This window comes from Diceros bicornis, chromosome 17, assembly GCF_020826845.1.
Source record: "Diceros bicornis minor isolate mBicDic1 chromosome 17, mDicBic1.mat.cur, whole genome shotgun sequence".
In the NCBI taxonomy this organism is placed as follows: domain Eukaryota; kingdom Metazoa; phylum Chordata; class Mammalia; order Perissodactyla; family Rhinocerotidae; genus Diceros; species Diceros bicornis.
Genome location: NC_080756.1, coordinates 28,888,636 through 28,911,371, shown reverse-complemented (window position 1 = coordinate 28,911,371; position 22,736 = coordinate 28,888,636). Strand labels below are relative to the sequence as shown.

Below are 22,736 nucleotides of genomic sequence, written 5' to 3'. Positions count from 1 at the left end.
CATAATAGTAATTTATTTGTGTAATTTCTTGGTTAGTGTTTATTTTCCCCATGACACTATACATAGTAGTGTAGCAAATGCTGTCGGTGCTCTGCTCACATTTCCTTGGCACTTTCCATTTCAATACATGCCAGACTGATTTCCAACTGCCAGGACCTGTGACTCATTTCCTGAGGGCTTTCTCTTGGCTGCAGACACTTGCTCTGCCCATGTGCATTCAGGCAGGTAGTACCAGGGAATTAATGCTGTTTGAGAGCAGTCTTTTCAAACAATGACTGATGGGAGTTGATGGATAAATACCCCAGTTTCCTTGCCTCTTGGGCAAGATAACTTCCTCAGAAGTGTGTCCTATACTACTGCTTGCTCAAAGTGTGATCCACTGACCTGTAACATTAACATCACTACTGCCTGGGAGTTGGTTAGAAATGCAAATTCTTAGAACTGTTGACCTTAAAAAAGAAAAGAGCCGCTTATTTTACCAGCAAAATGAATTTATTCAGGAAGAGCAGAGAACTTGCAATTTGGGACATGCAAACTATGGCTAACCATAGGCAAGTCTGGAGAACAGAGGAGAGGGGCTTGCTTCTATAGGGGAAAGGAGGAAGCTGGGAGGGGCTGTTTTGAACAAAAGTATATTGGAGGAGAGTGAGAGCTCAGGGTGGTAATGACTCTCATTGGCTGAGTGTGGTGGTTTCTTATTGGCCAGGCTGTTGCTGGGCAAAGAGAAATTCTTTCTTCCTCATGCTGGGGTTTGTAAAGTAAGCTTCTTCCTGTTGGGGAATGTGAGGTATGCTTTTCCCTATTTGGGGTCTGCAAGGTATGGCAAATGATAGTGCGTGAAAGCTTCCCTTTCAGGGCTTCCCAACTCTATTTTAAATGAGATTTCCCTTATTTATTTTCACAGAATCCACCCCAAAACTACTGAATCAGAATCTCTGGGAGTGGGGCCCAGGAATCCATGCTTAAATAGGTGATGTAATGCACTCTGAAGTTGGAGAAACATTCTTCTTCCAGAATTCTTCAGAAGGATTAAGCTTCAGTTACTTACAATGGTAACTTGCTTGATAATAAACCCTTTATTAACTTCCTTCCTTTCCTGTTTCACTTCTCCAATTCCATGCCAGTGTTTCACCCCAAGCAAACTACGTGTGCTTGAATCCTTGAGTTATGGTTTGCTCCTGGGGAGATCCGTATTGACAGGTTAGAGACTGTGACAAATGGATAAATAAATAGTTTTTATAGGTGTAGCTCAAATGTTAACAGTGCTGATTTTTTTTGTTTTACAATTCTGTAGTCCCGGTTTTCCGTTTCTGCCACCTGCTGAACACCCAATAAGTGGATCTAGCAGCATATTAGACATAAATGAAGAAAGAATTAGTGAAATGAACTATACATCGGAATAAATTATCCCGAACGCAGGAGAGAAAAAGAAGTAGATAATATGAAAGAGAGTCGAAAAGGAGGATAGAATAAGAAGCTCCAACATACTTTAATTGAAATATCAACAGTAAAGGAGAGAAAATGGGGTAGAGGCATAATTTGAAGAGATAATGGCTGAGAATTTTCCAGAATTGGTCAATCATAGTCATCCACAAATTCAAGAAGGCCAACAACTTCTAAGTAGGGTAAATAATATGAAATCCATGTCTAGTAAAATGTCCGAGCCTCAAAGACAAAGAGAAGATCTAGCAGCTGGAGAGAAAAAAAGACCACCTTCCTAGAAGGACAGCTACACTGTTAAATGACATTTTAATAGCAATAACGGAAGCCAAAAGACAGTGTAATAATACCTTCCAAATCCTGATAGAAAGTAACTGTCACCGTAGAATTGTGTTTCTAGGCCTATAGCTCTAGCACCATTTGAAATCACCAAACTAGCCAGTACTAGTATTAAGGAACCATTTCTGCAAGATTTGGTGATTTATATTTAAGGTTTTTGTACATAGATAGTACTTTCTCTTTGGGGGAAAAGTTCCTGATTTTTTCACTGTTTTGTCTTTAACCCATATGCTCAATAATTTTTCCATTGCTTCTATTGCATCTGTTGTCTCTGATGGTCTGCAGTGTATATTCCTTTATGCCTGTTGCTGAGGAGATATCACATGTTCTCTCATTTCTTTCAAAATGCTTTATTATTTCAAGCTTCTCTTTAATACTTAAAGCTCTCCTTTTACGTGCACTGCTTGGTGGTTTTGAATGAAGACAAATAGACTTGTTTGGGATGTTGAGATATATATGTGTAATCTCCACAAATGTGAGAGAATAGCAAAACACAACTTTAAAAGATAATACACACAAGCAATAGAGGTAACTGCTAGATTTTTCAATACGTGTGTGTTGGTTTTGTGTGTACCTATGTGGTTTAGATGGGTGCAGTTTTATGCATTCACCTAGTATTTCTTGTGGATACAATTGCACATCAGTCAGTTTGGAATTCATATTATGCTCAAATTGTTCCCTCGTATATCATGTGGGAACAAATTTTCCTTCTCAAAACAATTGTTATAGCAAAACTCTCTGTATTTTTCCTATACTGTAATGCCTTTTCATTTTCTTAATGGTATCCTTTGAAGGGCAAAAGTTTTAAATTTTGATGAAATTTATTTTATCTTTTTTTAAAAATTAAGATTTTGGTCACAAAAAGTCTCTTCTGTTTCTCCTAGAGGTTTTGTATTTTTAATTCTTACATTTACGTCTATGACTCATTTCAAGCTAATTTTTTTTGTATAATGTAAGATTATATATTTTTTTTTTGCATATAGATATCCAGTGGCTCCAGCAGCATTTGTTAAAAAGATAATTCTTTCCCCTATTGAATTAACTTTGAGCCTTTGTCAAAAATAAATTGACTATGATGTTTGGGTTTGAACTCTTTGTTATATTTGATTGATCTATATATTTCTTCTTATATGAATAATACATTGTCTTGATTAATGTAGCTGTATAGCAATTTTTGAAATCAGGTAGTGTTACTACTTATTTTTTAAACAATTGTTTTGAGGGTCGGCCCCGTGGCTTAGCAGTTAAGTACGTGTGCTCTGCTGCTGGCGACCCGGGTTCGGATCCTGGGTGCGCACCGATGCACCGCTTTGTCAGGCCATGCTGTGGCAGCGTCCCATATAAAGTGGAGGAAGATGGGCACAGATGTTAGCCCAGGGCCAGTCTCCCTGAGCTAAAAGAGGAGGATTGGCATGGATGTTAGCTCAGGGCTGATCTTCCTCGAAAAATAAAAAATAAACAATTGTTTTGGCTTTATATGCATTTCCACATAAATTTTGGCATCAGCTTGTTAATTTCTACAAAACAAATTGTAGTTGGATTTTGATAGGGATTGTATTGAATCTACATAGTAATTTGGGGAGAATTGACATCTTAATGAGTTTTACAGTCGGATATATCGTTTCGTTTATTTAGGTTTTAATTTCTTATACCACTCTTTTGTCTAGACTGCAGCTTCATGAGCAAAATAAATGTTATTGTTTTAAGCCACTAAGTTTTAGAGGTTAGTTACACAATAGTACATAAGTGGAACACATTTTGGTACCTGGAAGTGAAGTGCTGCCATAACAAAAACCTAAAACATGGTTTTGAGATTGAGTGGAAAGTTAAAGTTGGATGGATCTTGAAAAGATTATTAAAGTCTAATGGTCCTTGGAAAGATTGTTAGTGGTAAACAAGCTATAATGCCTCAAGGTGGCTTGTCAGTGAGGGCTGAAAGGAAATTGAGGTTACTGTTATTGAAAGTTGGAAGAATGGGGACATTTATTATGTAATGGCAGAAAGTTAAGTAACACTATCACCTGTAGTAATGTGGAAAATAGAACTAAGGAGAAAATAGAACTAGAAAATTAAGGAGATTTCAAAGGAGAGTGTTGGAGATGCCAGCTGGCTTCTTTTAGCTGCCTGTAGTAAAACGCAAGATGAAAGTAAGCAAAAGAAATAACTTTATATATAACTGAGCCAGGACTTGCTGGAATCAAAGATAAAACGATTTCTCGTTCTAGTTTCTTCAGATGGCAGATGATGCTAAAATTATGAAAAGACTTTTGGACAAAGATCAGTTCCAGGACACTGTCAAGAAAATAGGGAATAAGGATGATGTCAAGGGTGTACTGTACAGCTCTTTGCAGAGCCTCAGAAAGATTTGAGGTGGTATATCAGACAGATAAATATTTCTAAGGATCTTAAAGAGCATGCATTGCAAATTATCTCTGTTTAACAATAGGGCTTTTAAAAATATCAAGGATGTTTTCTTATAGTAGCCTTACAGGAAGCCAAAGATAGAGGGCTTATCTTGATGAATTTTGTGGATGTGGCCTTTGTCTAATTCGGTGAGAGTATGATTCATAAGAGACTTACACAGTTTTAAGAGAAGTGTACTTGCAGAAACACTGCCAGCTTGGACTGAAAGGACAGAGACAGTACAACTTGAATAGAGACCTTTGGACTTCTGAAGTATACTGGCAAGAAGCAGGCTGATAAAACTACTTAGCTGCAAACATCAGAAATTTTTTTGTGGAAAAGGATGACTAAGGGATTGGAACTGTGAGCCCAGACAGTAGAGCTAAGACCTATAGAGATGCTATGCTGCATTCCTAGGCAGCAGGCCTGAGTCAGGGAGCCATCAGTATGTGCCTGGCTGGATTTCAGAGTTGTTATGGACTGGTGACTCCTGTTTGCCTCTCTTTTAACCCCCTTTCAATGGAAAAGTCTATAGTGATTATCTTATGCCTCTTCCACCATTGTATATTGGTGTGCAGAAGACATATAACTTGTCTTTAGTTCATTAGGTCTTCAGATTGAGAATAGCTATGCTTGAGGAGCTGTACTTGCTAAATAGCATCTGAAGAATTTCATACACACTTGGATGAGATTCTGGACTTTGAATCTATGACTCGTGCCACAATAGGTGAGACTTTTGCAGAGGTGGGGTTGTCTTGGGAAGTGGAGAGTGTATTTTGCATGCAGAAGGAATATAAGCAATTTGAGACCAAAGGGTGTGTCTGCAGTTTCTTTGACTCCTTCTACACAGAGTGGAGTCTAATTGCTCTTACCTTGATATAGGTGAGCCTTAGTGACTTGCTTCTAATAAACAGAATGAGGTGGAAGTGATGTTGCATGCCTTCTAAGACTATGTCATAAAAATTGATATAGTTTCCAGCTGGTGCTATCTCTTTCCCTCTTTCAGGACACATGCCTTTGTTGCCTGGAGCTGCCATTTAAGAAGTCTGGCTACTGTAAAGCCTCCATGCTGGAGAGACCATGAAGAAAGACCATATAGAGATAGCGTATGATGCCTGAGGAGCCCCAGCTTTCCCAACCCCAGCCTTTTGGGTCTTCTTAGCCTAGGCACCAGATGTGTGAGTAAATGAACCAGCCCCCTGCTTTCTAGCAGTCCCAGCCAAAGATGTGTAGAAATAAGCTATCCCTGCTCAGATAGAATATTTATGATCAAAATATGTTGTTTTAAGCCACTAAAAGTTTTGAGGTGATTTGTTACACAGCATTAGATAACTGGAACAGTTTGTGTTTATGTGTCTTATTTTCCTCACTACTACATTTACTGTTGAGAGCTAGAACCCTGTTTTGCACTATTTTTTTTTTAAATGGATATGGCCCAAAATAGTGCTTTTCACATAGGGGGTACTCAGTAAATCCAGTTGGTGCTACTGAATGGATTGGACCACAACCTAGACTACATGCACCTGGCTCTTTTAAAGCAGCTTCATTCTAGCAGTATAGTTGGATCACTTCATGTTTCCTCTTTGAGCCTCTGTTCTTGTTGCCTTGTTTTCCTTAGCTACTTTCTTCTGACTTTGGCTCTAGTCATGACTCTAGTGTCTCTTGCACTTTATCTTGACTTTGACTCCTTAACCTAACTTTTGCCTCCTAGCCTGATGTTGATGAAATTATTAAAATAAATTGAGCTATATGTAAGTTTTGTAGGTTGAGTCACTCTATCCCTTGGAATAGTGCCTAGTACGTAGTAAACAATCAGTAATCATTTGTTGATTGACCTTAACTCTGGAAAGACACTGAAGTAACTTATATACACTGCCTCTTTTAATCCTCACAACATTATGAGGATTACCCCCATTTTATAGATAAGGAAATTGAAGTTTAAATTGGTGAAGTGACTTTCCCAAGGTGGTATAGTCAATAGTGGAGGCAGGATTCAAGTCAAAGATCTGTCTGACTCAGAAGCCTCTGCTCTTAATGACTGTGCTTTACCTTGTTTTGATGTTAACATAGGTTTCTAGTAGTTGATCTTGGTATTCATTGACTTTGTCCACACCATTTATTTGATTTGCTATTTAGCCATTGCTCTGGCACTGATTCCTCACTTGCACCTGATTAGTATGTTGCTACATTCTATCCTGTGACTCATATTTGGAGGTCTGTGGAAAGAATCTACTGTTAAAAGTGTAATTATGCACATAAAATTCAGAACTAAGAACACCTATTTCAGAAACACAGGAAATAACAGTGGGTTGTCTTCATGGAAAATATATGTAATCTAATATACACTGGAGCTATTGAACTGTTTCCATGCTTGAAAAAGTTAAGACCTATAAGAATGAATGGAGAAGACTTATGGCAATTCTTTCTGATGTTAGATTTCACAGTTTTAGAGTTAGACATTTTAAGTCTTGCTGATATATTAGTAAATGTTTTTTTTTTTTTTTCTGTTAAGATGAAATCACTTGCTCACATTAAGAATCTGTTTTTCTAGGTCAAATACCATATGATTTCCTTCATTAAGTAGTAGATAATAACAACAATAAACAAACACATAGGGCCAGAGATTGGATTGGTGGTTACCAGAGGGAAAGAGGGGAGGGAGGAGGGTGAAAGGGATAATTCGGTACATGTGTGTGGTGATGGGTTGTAATTAGTATTTTGGTGGTGAACATGATGTAATCTATGCAAAAATAGAAGTATAATGATGTACACCTGAAATTTTTGCAATGTTATAAACCAGTGTTACTGCAATAAACAAAAAATTAAAAAAAAATAAAAAGAATCTGTTTTTCTGTTATGTTTTGGCATAGTAGTTAACTGTTGGCTTCTCTTGGCCATTTGTTTCTCGGCCAGATTATTTGGTTCTCAGTAATACTTTTGGTGTCACTAAACATGTTGTATGTGAACAATATTTGCCACTCATCTGTTGTTTTAAGGATTTTTATTGATATGTTATTTATGAGTTAGATAGGTGAATGTATAAAAATTGAGAGAAATTGATTAGACCAAAAGATCACTTAGAAACATTTGAAAAATCAAAGTACAGTGAGTGCAAAAATATCCTTTTCCTCTCATAACCTAATTATACTGAAACTTTATTATGTTTGATATTAGTCAAATCTAATCTGTCTTTAGTAACTGATAATGGGGAACTACTTCATTTTAGATTAGATGTGATCTGAGGGTCATTATTTCCCTGAGCTGCTTTTACTTGGAAATAACTTTATCTGGCTTTACAGAAAGTGGCCACGCCCCCCCGGCCCCCCCAAAAAATTACTACATGGTATTTCCTAAATTATTTCATAATGGCTCTGAGTAACAATTTTTTTGTTCAATACCCATGAAGGTGACATATTTCAGTATATCTCTTAATCTAGAGGTCTGTACTGAATTTCACTGCAATATGTAGAATAGTTTTTGATATGTTGTGTACAATGCCTAGAGTACAGTGTATCTCACAGTGGTACTTACTAAATTTTTGTTGAAGGAATGACTCAAGTGATAAATGGTACAATAATATTTTAAGTTGCAATGGCAAGATGAGTTTCTGCCTTCAGGGACTACCACTTTTTTTCCATAAATAGAGAACTCAGCGCCTTTCTGGTTAGTTGATATGTTCTAATCCTCCTGGTTAAACTTGAAGAAAAAGTTTGGTAATAGTTATTAATATTAGGACTCACTTTTTGGGTGGATTTGGTCATCCTACAATGACTGGAATGACATGGATATGGAGATATTTTTAAGATGGATTAGATTTGTTTTTATTTACCATTTTGTCTGACTGATAACAGGAATAGTTTATGTAGAGTTAGACAAACCATCCAACATTCAAGGCCTTATGTAGCCAACAGTGCCTTGCTTACTGTCTCACCAAACCTACTCCCCTCTTAGCCCATTACCATTAGCACCAATAACCAATATATGCTGTACACATCATATGTCATTTTTGGCTAATCACCCGTAATATTATTGGTTTGGGGTGAGTCTTTGTAGCCCAAGAGAGGGAGTATTGAGTTCCAACCCTATGGTTGGAACCCATAATGTAGCAGAAAGAAACTAGACTTTTCCATTTAAAGCCAAGAGATTCTAAGTTCTAATAGATCTATTATTAAATTCTCTTTAGGGGCACTAATCTTCATATTTTTATAACATGAAATAAAAAGGTGATTTTATTATAAATCTTTTCCATGGTAAAATGGCTGATGAAATGATGGTATTGAACTGAGACTTAGAGTTGCAGAGCTGTTTACAAATAACAGTGTGGTGGAGGTAGGGGTGCTATTTCAGAATCGCTATAACATATTGTATTTATAGCTATAAGGTCATATTTATCTTTTTTTCTCCTTTGTATTGCAATGAGGTTAATGTTTTTAGTCAGTTCCACACGTTTTCAGACAGCCATTTAAATTTCAGGTCACTGGGATGGCTACATGTATTTTTGAACATGTAGCCTGAACATAGTGAAAAAACCTGCAGGGTGAAGAAAGTATGGGAAGTGTTTGCTAGAATTCTTAATCTATAAATTCCCCTTTTGCTCTTCCTATAAGTACTTAATTATTTTTAGAGGACCTACTATGTGCAAATACCTAGAGGCTATGGGAGATACAAATTTGTTGAGATAGCCCCTTTGTCAATGAGTTTTTAATCAAATAGAAGATTCATTCATTCCTTCACCTACTGAGTGCAGGCATTGTGAAAGCAAGGATCATACGTTAGAAGAAAACAAGATAGATTGATCTCTAGTCACATAAAACACATAGTATAATAGTAGCTACCAAATAAAGAAAATATAGAATATCGTGATTGAATTATTTATAGAAATAGAATTAACATGTATCACTTTTGGCTGGGATGCTCTGGTAAGGCTTCCTGGAAGTTATGCTTCTAAATATTATCAGTCACTATATGAAATAAATGCTCAGAGTCTTCATTTTTGAACAGAATGATAAGAGGAGCAGAAACCAAACATAGTACTGTAGATTGCAAAAATAGTGATTTTCTCCCCTGCCGTATATTCACAGCTGGTACAATATGATGTTGCAATTAAGAGGTGGAATCTCTTTCTTCACCGCTGGAATTTGATTATCATGACTTGATTTTGCCTATAAAATCTAGCAGATGTGACATTGTGTCAGTTCTGAGCCTAGGCCTCAAGAGGACTTGGATACTTCTGCTTTGTTTTTTAGAAGGCTGCTCAGCTGCAGTGAATAAGCCTGGGCAAGCCAGCTGAAGCATGAGAGACCACATAGAAGAAAGATGAGCCATCCCAGCTGAGGCCATCTTGGGTCTCACCCAGGCAATTCACTGACCTCATGCGTTAGTGAGCTCAGCAGTAACCATGAGAACCACCCACCTGGGCCCAGTTCAAATTGAAAACCCACCAAATTGTGAGCTAAATGGATATTTGTGGATTTAAGCTCATACGTTTTGGGTGGTTTGATTCATAGCAATAATTAGCTGATATACCAGTTAGTCAAAATCTTCTTAATGCTTTAGAATTGGGGGTGCATAGCAGGGTCAATAAGTGAAAGTGCACGTAGGAAAGAATGTTTTAATTACTGAGCCCTTAGTAATATTTGTATGGTATACATATTTTTTGAAATTTTTTTAGCAAGCCAATTTTATTTCCTATGGTGAATTCCTATAGCAAATTTCCTATGGCAAAAGTGAAGTTAGGATTTAGAATATGCATGGATTATATTGCTTTCCAAAAAATTTGTGTCAAATTAATTGGAGATAGGTATCCATTTTAACTAAAACAATGTGTTGTAATTTTTTAATGTCTTTTTTTGTTTGTATGTTAGTTTTGTTTTGATTTTGGGAGGGCCACTTCACAAAGTATATAATAATATTAAGGTTTTCTTCAGTTTGTGTGTTGGGGTCACTTGCAAGGATAATTTGTGGTCAGAAATGTGAATCGCCAGAGGAAATCAGTGAGACCCTTGCTTTACTGTAGTTAAAGAAGTAATATAGTGAGGAAGAAAGAATGTGAGATTTGGAGTCCGAACAATGTATCTGCTCAGAAAATATAATTTCCTTAGTTTTTTTAGAAGGTTATTTTTTCTCTTCTCACTTTTTTCTCACTTCCCCCAAAGTAAGAGATAATGTTTAAAATTCAGCTACTTAATGATTCTTTTTATAATAAGTTTAAAGCCACATAAAAGGAAATCTGACGTTATCTGAATGAACTATATTTTTAAATTAATGTAACATGAGTTGTCATTTCATCAACAAAAGTGCCCCTTTACATTCTTAAACGTATCTTTAATTTATAGAAAGCATTTCAGATTTTCTTAAAATTTCTGTATTTCTCCTTGGAAAAATTATTTTTCTTTGGAATTTTCACTAGATTTACATCTCTCTTAGTCTTCATTCCAACTGGACTTTGAGCTTCTCATGGGTCATGTCCTTCCTTTTTTAAAAATAGCTTACATAGGACCTACCATAGTCCTGGGGACATACAAACATATCAATACCTGATCATCATCTTATCAGGGAATATGATGACAATGTTATATTTCCATTTTGCTGAGGGGAATCAGTATTACTGAGGACAGAGAATTTTATCACATGATTCATTTCACAGGGCTTGGGGTATGGAGGGATGTAGAGGTGGCAGTCAGTTCAGTGATTATTAATGTTTTCTGATTTGTGTTTAGCTTAACTTAGGATGGCTTTTTAAAAAAGGCCGCTCTGGGGGCTGGCCTGGTAGGGTAGTGGTTAAGTTCGCGTGCTCCGCTTCAGCGGCCTGGGGTTCGAAGGTTTGGATCCCGGGCGCTGACTGACGCACCACTTGTTGAGCCATGCAGTGGTGGTGTCCCATATAAAGTAGAGGAAGATGGGCACGGATGTTAGCCCAGGGCCAGTCTTCCTCAGCAAAAAGAGGAGGATTGGCAACAGATGTTAGCTCAGGGCTAATCCTCCTTACATACACACACACACAAAAGGCCACTCTGTCAGATTCCTCTCCACAGTTAAACATCCTTTTTTTTTAATTGAAGTATAATTGACATTTTACTTCAGGTGTTTCAGGTGTATATCATAGTGATTCAATATTTGTGTACATTACGAAATGATCACCATAAGTCTAGTTACCATCTGTCACCATACAAAGTTATTATAATATAATTGACTATACTCCCTATGCTGTACATTACATCCCCATGACTTATTTATTTTGTAACTGAAAGTTTGTACCTCTTAATCCTCTTCACCTATTTCACCTGCCCTCCAGCCTCCCTCCCCTCTGGCAACCATCAGCTTGTTGTCTCTATCTATAAGTCTGTTCCTTTTTTGTTTTGGTGGTTTGTTTGTTGCGTTTTTTAGGTTCCACTATAAGTGAAGTTGTAAAGGAATTATCTTTCTCTGTCTGACTTATTTCACTTAGCATAATACCCTCTAGGTCCATCCATGTTGTCACAAATGGCAAGATTTCCTTTTTTTATGGCTGCGTAGTATTTCTTTATGTATATATACACCACATCTTCTTTATCTGTTCAACTTTCGATGGACTCTTAGTTGCTTCCATGTCTTGGCTGTTGTGCATAATGCTGTAGTGAACATAGGGGTGCATATATCTTTTTGAATTACTATTTTGGTTTCCTTCAAATAAATACCCAGAAGTGGAATTGCTGGATCATGTGATAGTTCTATTTTTAATTTTTTGAGGAACCTCCATATTGTTTTCCATAGTGGCTGCACCAATTTACATTTCCACCAACAATGCACAAGGGTTTTCTTTTCTCCACATCCTCACCAACGCTTGTTATTTTTTGTCTGTTTGATGATAGCCATTCTAACAGGTATGAAGTGATATCTCATTGTGGTTTATTTAAAAACAAATTTTTTCATTGAGGTAACATTGGTTTATAACATTATGTAAATTTCAGATGTATATCATTATATGTTGATTTCTGTGTTGACTACATCATGTTAACCACTCAAAGACTAATAACCCTCCATCACCGTACACATGGTGCCCTGTCACCTCTTTCGCTCTCCTAGCTACCCCTTTCCCCTCTGGTAACCACCAATCTAATCTCTGGATCTGTGTGTTTGTTTATTGTTATTGTTGTTTTATCTTCTACTTATGAGTGAGATCATACAGTATTTGACTTTCTCTGTTTGATTTATTTCATTTAGCATAATACCCTCAAGATCCATCCACGTTGTCCATGGCAAGATTTTATCTTTTTTTATAGTTGAGTAGTATTCCATTGTGTATATATACCACATCTTCTTTATCCATTCATCCCTTCCCCCCCCCCAAAGACCCAGTAGATAGTTGTATGTCATAGCTGCACATCCTTCTAGTTGCTGTGTGTGGGACACGGCCTCAGCATGGCCGGAGAAGCAGTGCGTCGGTGCGCACCTGGGATCCGAAGCCGGGCTGCCAGTAGCGGAGTGCACGCACTTAACCGCTAAGCCACGGGGCCGGCCCTATCCATTCATCCCTTGATGGGCACTTAGGTTGTTTCCAAGTCTTGGCTATTGTGAATAATGCTGCAATGACTATTGGGGTGCATATATCTTGATGCATTCATGTTTTCATGTTCTTTGGATAAATACCCAGCAGTGAAATAGCTGGATCATATGATAGTTCTATTCTTAATTTTCTGTGGAATCCCCATACTGTTTTCCATAGTGGATGCACCAGTTTACATTTCCACCAGCAATATATGAGAGTTCCCTTTTCTCTACATCCTCTCCAACACTTGTTATTTCTTGTTTTGTTAATTACAGCCATTCTGATGGGTGTGAGGTGATATCTCATTGTAATTTTGATTTGCATTTCCCTAATAAGTAGTGATGTTGAACATCTTGTCATGTGCCTGTTGGCCACCTGAATATTTTCTTTGGAAAAATGTCTGTTCAGGTCTTTTGCCCATTTTTTAATTGGGTTGTTTGTTTCTTTGTTGTTGAGATGTATGAGTTCTTTATATATTTTGGATATTAACCCGTTGTCAGATATATGGTTTGTAAATATTTTCTCCCAATTGTTAGCTTGTCTTTTAGTTTTGTTAATGGTTTCCTTTGCTGTGCAGAAGGTTTTTAGTTTGATGTAGTCCCATTTGTTTATTTTTTCTTTTGTTTTCTTTATCTGGTCAGACATGGTGTTTGAAAATATGCTGCTAAGACTGATGTTGAAGAGTGTACTGCCTGTGTTTTCTTCTAGAGGTTTTATGATTTCAGATCTTACATTCAAATCTTTACTCCATTTTGAGTTAATTTTTGTGTATGGTGTAAGGTAAGGGTCTACTTTCATTCTTTTGCATGTGGTTGTCCAGTTTTCCCAACACCATTTACTGAAGAGACTTTCCTTTTTCCACTGTATGTTCTTGGCTCCCTTGTCGAAAATTAGCTGTCCGTAGATGTGTGGGTTTATTTCTGGGCTCTTGATTCTGTTCCATTGATCTGTGTGTCTGTTTTTGTGCCAGTACCATGCTGTTTTCATTACTATGGCTTTGTAGTATATTTTGAAATCAGGGAGTGTGATACCTCCAGCTTCGTTCTTTTTTTTCAGCATTTCTTTGGCTATTCGGGGTCTTTTGTTGTTCCATACAATTTTTAGGATTCTTTGTTCTATTTCTGTGAAAAATGTAGTTGGAACTTTGATAGGGATTGCCTTGAATCCGTAGGTTGCTTTAGGAAGTATGGACGTTTTAACTATGTTAATTCTTCCAATCCAAGAGCACAGAATGTCTTTCCATTTCTTTGTGTTTTATTCTGTATCTTTCAACAACGTTTTATAGTTTTCAGTGTATAGGTCTTTCACCTCTTTGGTTAAATTTGTTCCTAGGTACTTTATTTTTTTTTGTTACAGTTGTAAATGAGATTGTATTCTTGATTTCTCTTTCTGTTACTTCATTATTAGTGTATAGAAATGCAACTGATTTTTGTATGTTGATTTTGTATCCTGCAAATTTACTGTATTCATTTAGTATTTTTAATAGTTTTTGGTAGATTCTTTAGGGTTTTCTGTATATAAAATCATGTCATCTGCAAATAGTGATGGTTTTGCTTCTTCCTTTCCTGTTTGGATTCCTTTTATTTCTTCTTCATGCCTGATTGCTCTGGCAAGGACTTCCAATGCTATGTTAAATAAGAGTGGTGAAAGTGGGCATCCTTGTCTGGTTCCTGTTCTTAAAGGGATAGCTTTCAGTTTTTCACTGTTAAGTATGATATTAGCTGTGGGTTTTTCATAAATGGCCTTTATTATGTTTTGGTACTTTCCTTCCATACCCATATTATTCAGAGTTTTTATCATAAATGGATGCTGTCTCTTTTTGAATGCTTTCTCTGCATCTGTTGAGATGATCCTGTCATTTTTATTCTTCATTTTGTTAATGTGGTGTATCATGTTGATTGATTTGCGGATTTTGAACCATCCCTGCATCCCTGGAATAAATTCTGCTTGATCGTGGTGTATGATCTTTCTAATATCTTGTATTCGATTTGCTAGTATTTTGTTGAGGATTTTTCGTATCTATGTTCATCAGTGATATTGGCCTATAATTTTCTTTTTTTTGTGTTGTCCTTGTCTGGTTTTAGTATCAGCATATTGTTGGCCTCATAGAATGAGTTAGGAAGCTTCCCCTCCTTTTCAATTTTTTGAAAGAGTTTGAGAAGGATAGTATTAAGTCTTCTTTGAATGTTTGGTAGAATTCACCAGGGAAGCCGTCTGGTCTTGGACTTTCATTTTTTGGGAGGTTTTTGATTACTGTTTCAATCTCCTTACTGGTGATTGGTCTATCCAAATTCTCTATTTCTTCTTGATTCAGTTTTTGAAGGTTCTGTGAGTCTAAGAATTTATCCATTTCTTCTAGATTATCCAATTTGTTGGCGTATAGCTTCATAATATTCTCTTATAATACTTTGTATTTCTGTGGTGTCTGTTGTAATTTCTCCTCTTTCGTTTCTGATTTTATTTATTTGAGCCTTCTCTCTTTTTTCTTGGTGAGTCTAGCTAAAGGTTTGACAATTTTGTTTATCTTTTCAAAGAACCAGCTCTTGGTTTCATTGATTAAAAAAAATTTTTTTTTAGTCTTTATTTCATTTATTTCTGCTCTGATTTTTATTACTTCCTTCCTTCTACTGATTTTGGGCTTTGTTTGCTGTGGTTTTTGGATGGAATGTTCTGTATATATCTACTAAGTCCATCTGGTCTAATGTGTCACTTAAGGCCAATGTTTCCTTATTGATCTTCTTTTTGGACGATCTATCCATTGGTGTAAGTGGAGTGTTCAAGTCTCCTACTATTATTTTGTTACTGTCTATTTCTCCTTTTACGTCTGCTAATAATTGCTTTATATATTTAGGTGCTCCTATGTTGGGTGCATAGATATTTACAAGTGTTATGTTCTCTTGTTGGATTGTTCCCTTTATCATTATGTAGTGCCCTTCTTTGTCTTTTGTTACAGTCTTTGTTTTAAAGTCTGTTGTGTCTGATGTAAGTATTGCTACCCCACCTTTCTTTTCATTGCCATTTGCATGGAGTATCCTTTTCCAGCCCTTCACTTTCAGATTGTGAATGTCTTTGGGTTTGAAGTGTGTCTCTTGTATGTAGCATATATATGGGTCTTGCTTTTTTTTAATCCAGTCAGCCACCCTATGTCTTTTGATTGGAGCATTTAGTCCATTGATGTTTAAAGTAGCTATTGATAAGTATGTACTTACTGCCATTTTGTTACCTTTTTTCTGGTGGTTTTCTAGTTCTTCTGTGTTCCTTTGTTATTCTCTTGCTCTCTTCCCTTGTGGTTTGATAGCTTTCTTTAGTATTATGTTTGAGTTTCTTTCTCTTAATTTTTTGTGTATTTATTATAGGTTTCTGGTTTGTGATAACTATGAGGTTCATATATAATAACCTGTGTAAATAGTGGTCTATATTAAGTTGATGGTCTCTTAAATTTGACCTCTTGCTGAAAGCCCTACACTTTTACTTCCCTCCCCCCACATTTTATCTTTTTGTTATCATATTTAAGCTATTTTGTGTGTGTGTGTATCCGCTAAGCTCTTATCATAGAAATAGACAATTTTAGTGCTTTTGTCTTTTGACCTTCATATTAGCTTCATAGGTGGTTGATCTGCTACCTTTGCTCTGTATTTGCCTTTAGCAGTGATTTGTTTTGATAATTTGCTTATTCCTATTTGTGGTCTTTTCTTTTCCACTTAATTAAGTCCCTTTAATATGTCTTCTAAGGATGGTTTAATGGTGATAAACTCCTTTAGTTTTTCTTTTCTGGAAAACTCTTTCTCTCTCCTTCTGTTCTGAATGGTAACCTTGCTGGGTAGAGTATTCTGGGCTGTAGGTTTTTTCCTTTCTGCACTTTAAATATATCATGCCGCTCCCTTCTAGCTTGTAAGGTTTCTGCTGAGAAGTCAGCTGATAGCCTTGTGAGGTTTCCTTTGTATGTAACTTGTTGCCTTTCTCTTGCAGCTTGTAGGATTCTCTCTTTATCTTTAATTCTTGACATTTTAGTTATAATGTGTGGTGGGGGACCAGAATTGGCCACCCCAAAATGTGTCTCTTTGGCATAAAGATTATTTTGGACTGGTTACTTTTAAAAAACTGCAGACATGGGAAAAGCTCTGAAAACCAAGTAGAAGTTACCCTTTGTAAGAGACAATTACATTTGTAGGGGAAATCTCCATTTGTAAAGATGTCTCCCTCTTCCCTGTCCTCCTCCCAGGAAGAGGGGATAAGACCTTATCTCTAGAAACTCTTATCAATGTGGAAGGCAAGGACTTAAATCTGCGTAATAACCTTACTCTTGTTTACTGTCCTTTTCTTGTAGTCTCCCATAACTAACTCCCTCCACCCCCAGCATCATCCTTTGTTTTTAGCTGAAGATGGTATTTAAGATGACAACCTCAGCCACCTTTGTTTGATTTTCTCCTGTTATTCTGTTTCATGTCAATTTAATTCATAGACCAACCAGAAGGACCTAGAGTGGGTAGAGGAATTCTCTTCCTCCCCTACAATGTCTTGGTGTAGGCCTCTTTGCATTCATCTTGTTTAGTGCCCTCTGTGCTTCCTGTACCTGGATATCTGTTTCCTTCCTTAGGTTAGGTAAGTTTTAGGCTACTATTTCTTCAGCTAAGTTCTCTGCCCCTTTGTCTCTCTCTTGTCCTTCTGGGACACTTATAATACAGATGTTTGTATACTTGAGGTTGTCCCAGAGGTCCCTTAGACTGTCCTCATTCTTTTTATTTCTTTTTTCTGTTTAGTTTGGGTGATTTCCTCTAGTCTTTTGTCCCACTCACTGATCCGTTCTTCTGTCATCTACTCTGCTATTGATTCTAGTGAATTTTTCATTTCCATTATTATATTCTTCAATTCTGATTATTTATATATATATGTGTGTATGTGTATGTATATATATATATATATATATATATATAGAGGAAGTCTTTCTTGAAGTTCTCACTGTGTTCGTCTATTCTTCTCCGAAGGTCAGGGAGCATCCTTATGACTGTTAGTTTGTACTCTTTATCAGGTAGATTATCTCTGTTTTCTTTAGTTCTTTTCTGAGGATTTGTCCTGTTCCCTTATTTGGAACATGTTCCTTTTTCTCCTCATTTTGCCCCTTTCTTTGTGCTTATATCTATGTATTAGGTAGATCAGCTATGTCTCCCCATCTTGGGGAAGTGGCCTTATGTAAGAGATACCTTATGAGGCCCAGCATTGTGTTTCCCTCTCATCACCAGTTCCACATGTTCCAAGAATGTCCCCTGTGTGCCCCACGTGCACACCCTGCCCTGCTGAAGCAGATCCACTTACCCTGCTGTAGAGGCTTCACACACTCTGCCAATGCAGGCCTGCCCCTTGCACTCACCCTGCCTTACCCCGCAGAGGCGCACCCACTTGCCCTGCTGCAGAAGTCCCACATGCAGCCTCTGTGGGCTCACAAGTTGCCTGCGGGCTTGCTGGTGGGCAGGTCCAGTCCCTAGGGTGGGCTGCTTGCCCTGGCTGAGCTGGATTAAATCAGTGCTCTAGTGGGTGGGGCCAGCCCCTCTGCTAACAGGCCAGGGGAAGAAATCCAATGGCATCTGCCAGTGTCTGTGTCAGGATCCCTGTACTAGGTCCCAATAATGGCTGCTGCCAGTGTCTCAATCCCTGGGGAGGTGGGCCCAGCTGCCCCCTGCCTCCCTGAGATGTGCCCAGAGCTTATCAAGTGAGTCCCTTTCACCAAGAACTGTTACCTTTCTTTGTTGTGATTTTGTGTTGGTTTCTGGAACAGGTGAATTTGTGCATGGGCCCTATAAGAGCAGGCTTTTCTTTCTCCTATGTTGGATAGCTTTTCTGGGGGTATTCACTGTTGTTTTTAATAGCCAGCAAAACCCGATAGTATGACACTCGTCTCAATTGTGCTGAGTTCAAAAGCTGCTTATTCTGGCAAAGCTCTCCTGTTCAGATCCCCTGTTCCTCCAGGAAAAGCTTCATAGCTTAAGGTTGTTCCCAGCCATGAAGCGGTGTGGCTAGAATATAGTTTTTTCCTCTCCAGAAAGGTATTTCTGCCTCTTCCACCTCAGTAAGTGTTGTCCCTTGTTGTAGGGCTTCTTTTTATCCAGTTTGTAGTTCTCTCTCAGGGGTAATTTTTGCACAGGTAGTTGTTAATTTGTTGTGTCCGTGTGGGGAGGTGAGTTCAGAGTCCTCCTACGCTATCGTCTTCCTAGCAGTCCCTCATTGTGGTTTTGATTTGCATTTCCCTGAAGATTAGTGATATTGAGCATCTTTTTATGTGCCTGTTGGCCGTCTGTATGTCTTCTTTGGAAAAATGTCTATTCAGGCCCTCTGCCTATTTTTTAATTGTTTGTTTTTTTTGATATTAAATTGTATAAGTCCTTTATATGTTTTGGATATTAATCCCTTATCAGATGTATGATTTGCACATATCTTCTCCTATTCAGTAGGTTGCCCTTTCTTTTTGTTGATGGTTTCTTTTACTGTACAAAAGTTTTTTAGTTTGATTTAGTCCTATTTGTTGATTTTTTCTTTAGTTGCTCTTGCCTGAGGAGACAGATCCAAAAAAATATCACTAAGACCAATATCAAAGAGCATACTGCCTATGTTTTCTTCTGGTTTTATGGTTTCAGGTCTTATATTCAAGTCTTTAATCCAATTTGAATATATTTTTGTATATGGTTTAAGATAGTGGTCTAGTTTCATTTTTTTGCATGTAGCTGTCCAGTTTTCCCACCACTATTTATTGAAAAGACTGTTTTTTTCTTCATTGTATATTCTTGCCTTCTATGTCTTAGATGAAGTGACTGTATATATGTGGGTTTATTTCTGGCCTCTCTATTCTTTTCTGTTGATCTTTTTGCCTGTTTTTGTGCCAGTACCATACTATTTTGATTACTGTAGCTTTGTAGTGTAGTTTGAAATCAGGGAGCATGATACCTCCAGCTTTGTTCTTCTTTCTCAAGATTGTTTTGGCTATTCAGGCTCTTTGGTAGTTCCATACAAATTTTAGGATTCTTTGTTCTAGTTCTGTGAAGAATGTTGTTGGAACTTTGATGGGGATTGCATTGAATCTGTGGTTTTCTTTGGATAGTATGGACATCTTAACAATATTACATCTTCCAGTTCATGAGCACAGTATGTCTTTTTATTTGTGTCATCTTCAATTTCTTTCATCAATATTTTAGTTTTCAGAGTACAGGTCTTTCACCTTCTTGGTTAAATTTATTCCTGGGTACTTTATTCTTTTTGATGTAAATGTAAATGAGATTGTGTCCTTAATTTCTCTTTCTGATAGTTTGTTATTAGTATGTAAAAACACAACTGATTTTTGCATATTGATTTTGTATCCTGCAACTTTACTAAATTTATTTATTTCTAACAGTTTGTTGATGGTGTCTTTAGAGTTTTCTATACATAATACAGAAATATTATCTGCAAATAGAGATAGTTTTATTTATTTCTTCCTTTCTATTTGGAGTCCTTCTATTTCTTTTTCTTGCCTAATTGCTCTGGCTAGGACCTCCTTACTATGTTGAATAAAAGTGATAAAAGTGGGCATCCTTGTCTTGTTCCTGATCTTAGAGGAAAAGCTTTCCGTTTTTCATTTTTGAATATGATGTTAGCTGTATGTTAGCTGTGGGTTTGTCATCATATATGGCCTTTATTACGTTGAGGTACATTCTCTGCATGTGCACTTTGTTGAGAGTTTTTATCATAAATGGATGTTGAATTTTTTTAAATGCTTTCTCTGCATCTCTTGATATGATCATATGAATTTTATCCTACGTTTTGTTAATGTGGCATATCACATTGATTTGCAGATATTGAACCATCCTTGCATGCCTGTAATAAAATCCCGTTTGATCCTAGTGTATGATCCATTTAAAGTGTTGTTGAATTTGGTTTGCTAATACTTTGTTGACGATTTTTGCATCTGTGTTCATCAGGGATGTTGGCCTGTATTTTCTTTTTTTTTTTCTTTTTTTTGCCGTGTCTGTGTTTGGTTTTGGTATCAGGGTAACATTGGCTTTGTAAAATGAGTTTGGAAGCATTCCTTCCTCTTGCTCTATTTTTTGGAATAGATTGAGAAGGATAAGTATTAACTCTTCTTTCAATGTTTGGTAGAATTCACCTGTGAAGCTGTCTGGTCCTGGACTTTTTTGGGGAAGAGTTTAATTACTGATTCAATTTTGTTTCTAGTAATTGGTCTATTCATATTTTCTATTTCTTCATGATTCAGTCTTGAAAGATTATGTGTTTCTAGAAATTTATCTGTTTCTCCCAGGTTGTCCAATTTGTTGGTATATAATTGTTCGTAGTAATCTCTTATGATCCTTTGTATTTCTGTGGTGTTAGTTGTAACTTCTCGTTCTTTTCTGATTTTATTTATTCACGCCCCTCTTTTCTTGATGGGTCTGAGTAAAGGTTTATCAATTTTCTTTATCTTTTCAAAGAACCAGCTCTTAGTTTCATTGATCTTCTTTATTGTTTTTTTAGTCTCTATTTCATTTATTTCTGATCTTTATTATTTTTTTCCTTCTACTAACTTTGGGCATTGTTTGTTCTTCTTCAAGTTCCTTTAGGTGTAAAGTTAGATTTTTTGAGATTTTTCTTGTTTCTTGAGGTAGGCCTGTATCACTATGAACTTTCCTCTTATAACTGCTTTTGCTGCATCCCATAGATGCTAGAATGTTGTTTTTCCATTTTCATTTGTCTCAAGGTATTTTTTTTTTTTAAAGATTTATTTATTTATTTTTGCCCCAAAGCCCCAGTAGATAGTTGTATGTCATAGTTGCACAGCTTTCTAGTTGCCGTATGTGGGACGCAGCCTCAGCGTGGCTGGAGAAGCGGTGCGTCGGTGTGCGCCCGGGATCCGAACCTGGGCCGCCAGCATCAGAGAGCACGCACTTAACCACTAAGCCACAGGGCCGGCCCTCAAGGTATTTTTTATTTCCACTTTGATTTCTTGTTGACCCATTGGTTGTATAGTAGCATGTTGTTTAATCTCCACGTATTTGTGTTCTTTCTAGTTTTCTTCATGTAATTGATTTCTAGTTTTACATCAGTGTGGTCAGCGAAGATGCTTGATATCATTTCACTCTTCTTAAATTTATTGAGACTTGTTTTTTGGCCTAACATGTGATCTATCCTGGAGAATGTTCCATGTGCACTTGAAAAGAATGGGTATTCTGCAGTTTTTGGATGGAATGTTCTGTGTATATCTATTAAGTCTATCTGGTCTAATGTGTCATTTAAGGGCAATGTTTTCTTGTTGATTTTTTGTCTGGAGGATCTATGCTTTGATGTAAGTGAGGTAGTAAAGTCCTTACTATTATTGTATTACTTCAGTTTCTCTCTTTATGTCTGTTAATGTTTGCTTTATATATTTAGGTGCTCCTATGTTGGGTGCATAAATATTTACAAATGTTATATCCTCTTGTTGGATTGATCCCTTTATCAGTAGGTATTGCCCTTCTTTGTCTTTTGTTACAGTCTTTGTTTTAAGTCTGTTTTGTCTGATGTAAGTATTGCTACTTCAGCTTTCTTTTCGTTTCCATTTGCGTGGCCTATCTTTTTCCATCCCTTCACTTTCAGTCTGTGTGTCTTTAGATCTGAAGTGAGTCTCTTGTAGGTAGCATGTAGATGGGTGTGTTTTATTATCCATTCAGCTACACTTTGTCTTTTGATTGGAGAATTTAGTCGATTTATATATAAAGTAATTATTGATAGGTATGTACTTATTGCCATTTTATTAATTGTTTTCTGGTTGTTTCCATAGTTCTTCTCACTTCCTTTTTTCTTCTCTTGCTTTCTTCTTTTGTGGTTTATGACTTTCTTTCTTGTCATGTGTGGGCTCCTTTCTCTTTTTTTTTTGTATATCTATTATAGGTTTTTGGTTTGTGGATACCATGGGGTTTGTATGTAACAATCTATGTATATATAGCGGTCTATTTTAAGTTGAAAGTTGCTTAAGTTTGAATGCATTCTAGGAGCTCTATATTTTTACCTCCCCACCAACAGTTCATGT

General features: G+C 36.8%; 1 protein-coding gene across 5 annotated transcripts in view; it reads left to right on the top strand.

The window, feature by feature from the left end:
• C17H12orf40 (chromosome 17 C12orf40 homolog) overlaps window positions 1–22,736 on the top strand; it is a 102,617-nt gene that overhangs the window by 64,641 nt on the left and 15,240 nt on the right. For 2 of the 5 annotated variants that reach the window (XR_009222552.1, XR_009222551.1), the window contains exons 12-14: window positions 905–1,052; window positions 4,783–4,909; window positions 5,189–5,360. Coding sequence is in view for 1 of the 5 variants with exons in the window: in XM_058558508.1 (XP_058414491.1) it covers window positions 905–925 (21 nt within the window). In the remaining 4 variants the exon portion in view is untranslated. Of the gene's footprint in view, window positions 1–904; window positions 2,633–4,782; window positions 4,910–5,188; window positions 5,361–22,736 lie in introns of those variants that run through there. The other 3 variants (XR_009222554.1, XR_009222553.1, XM_058558508.1) reach the window with 3 other exon arrangements.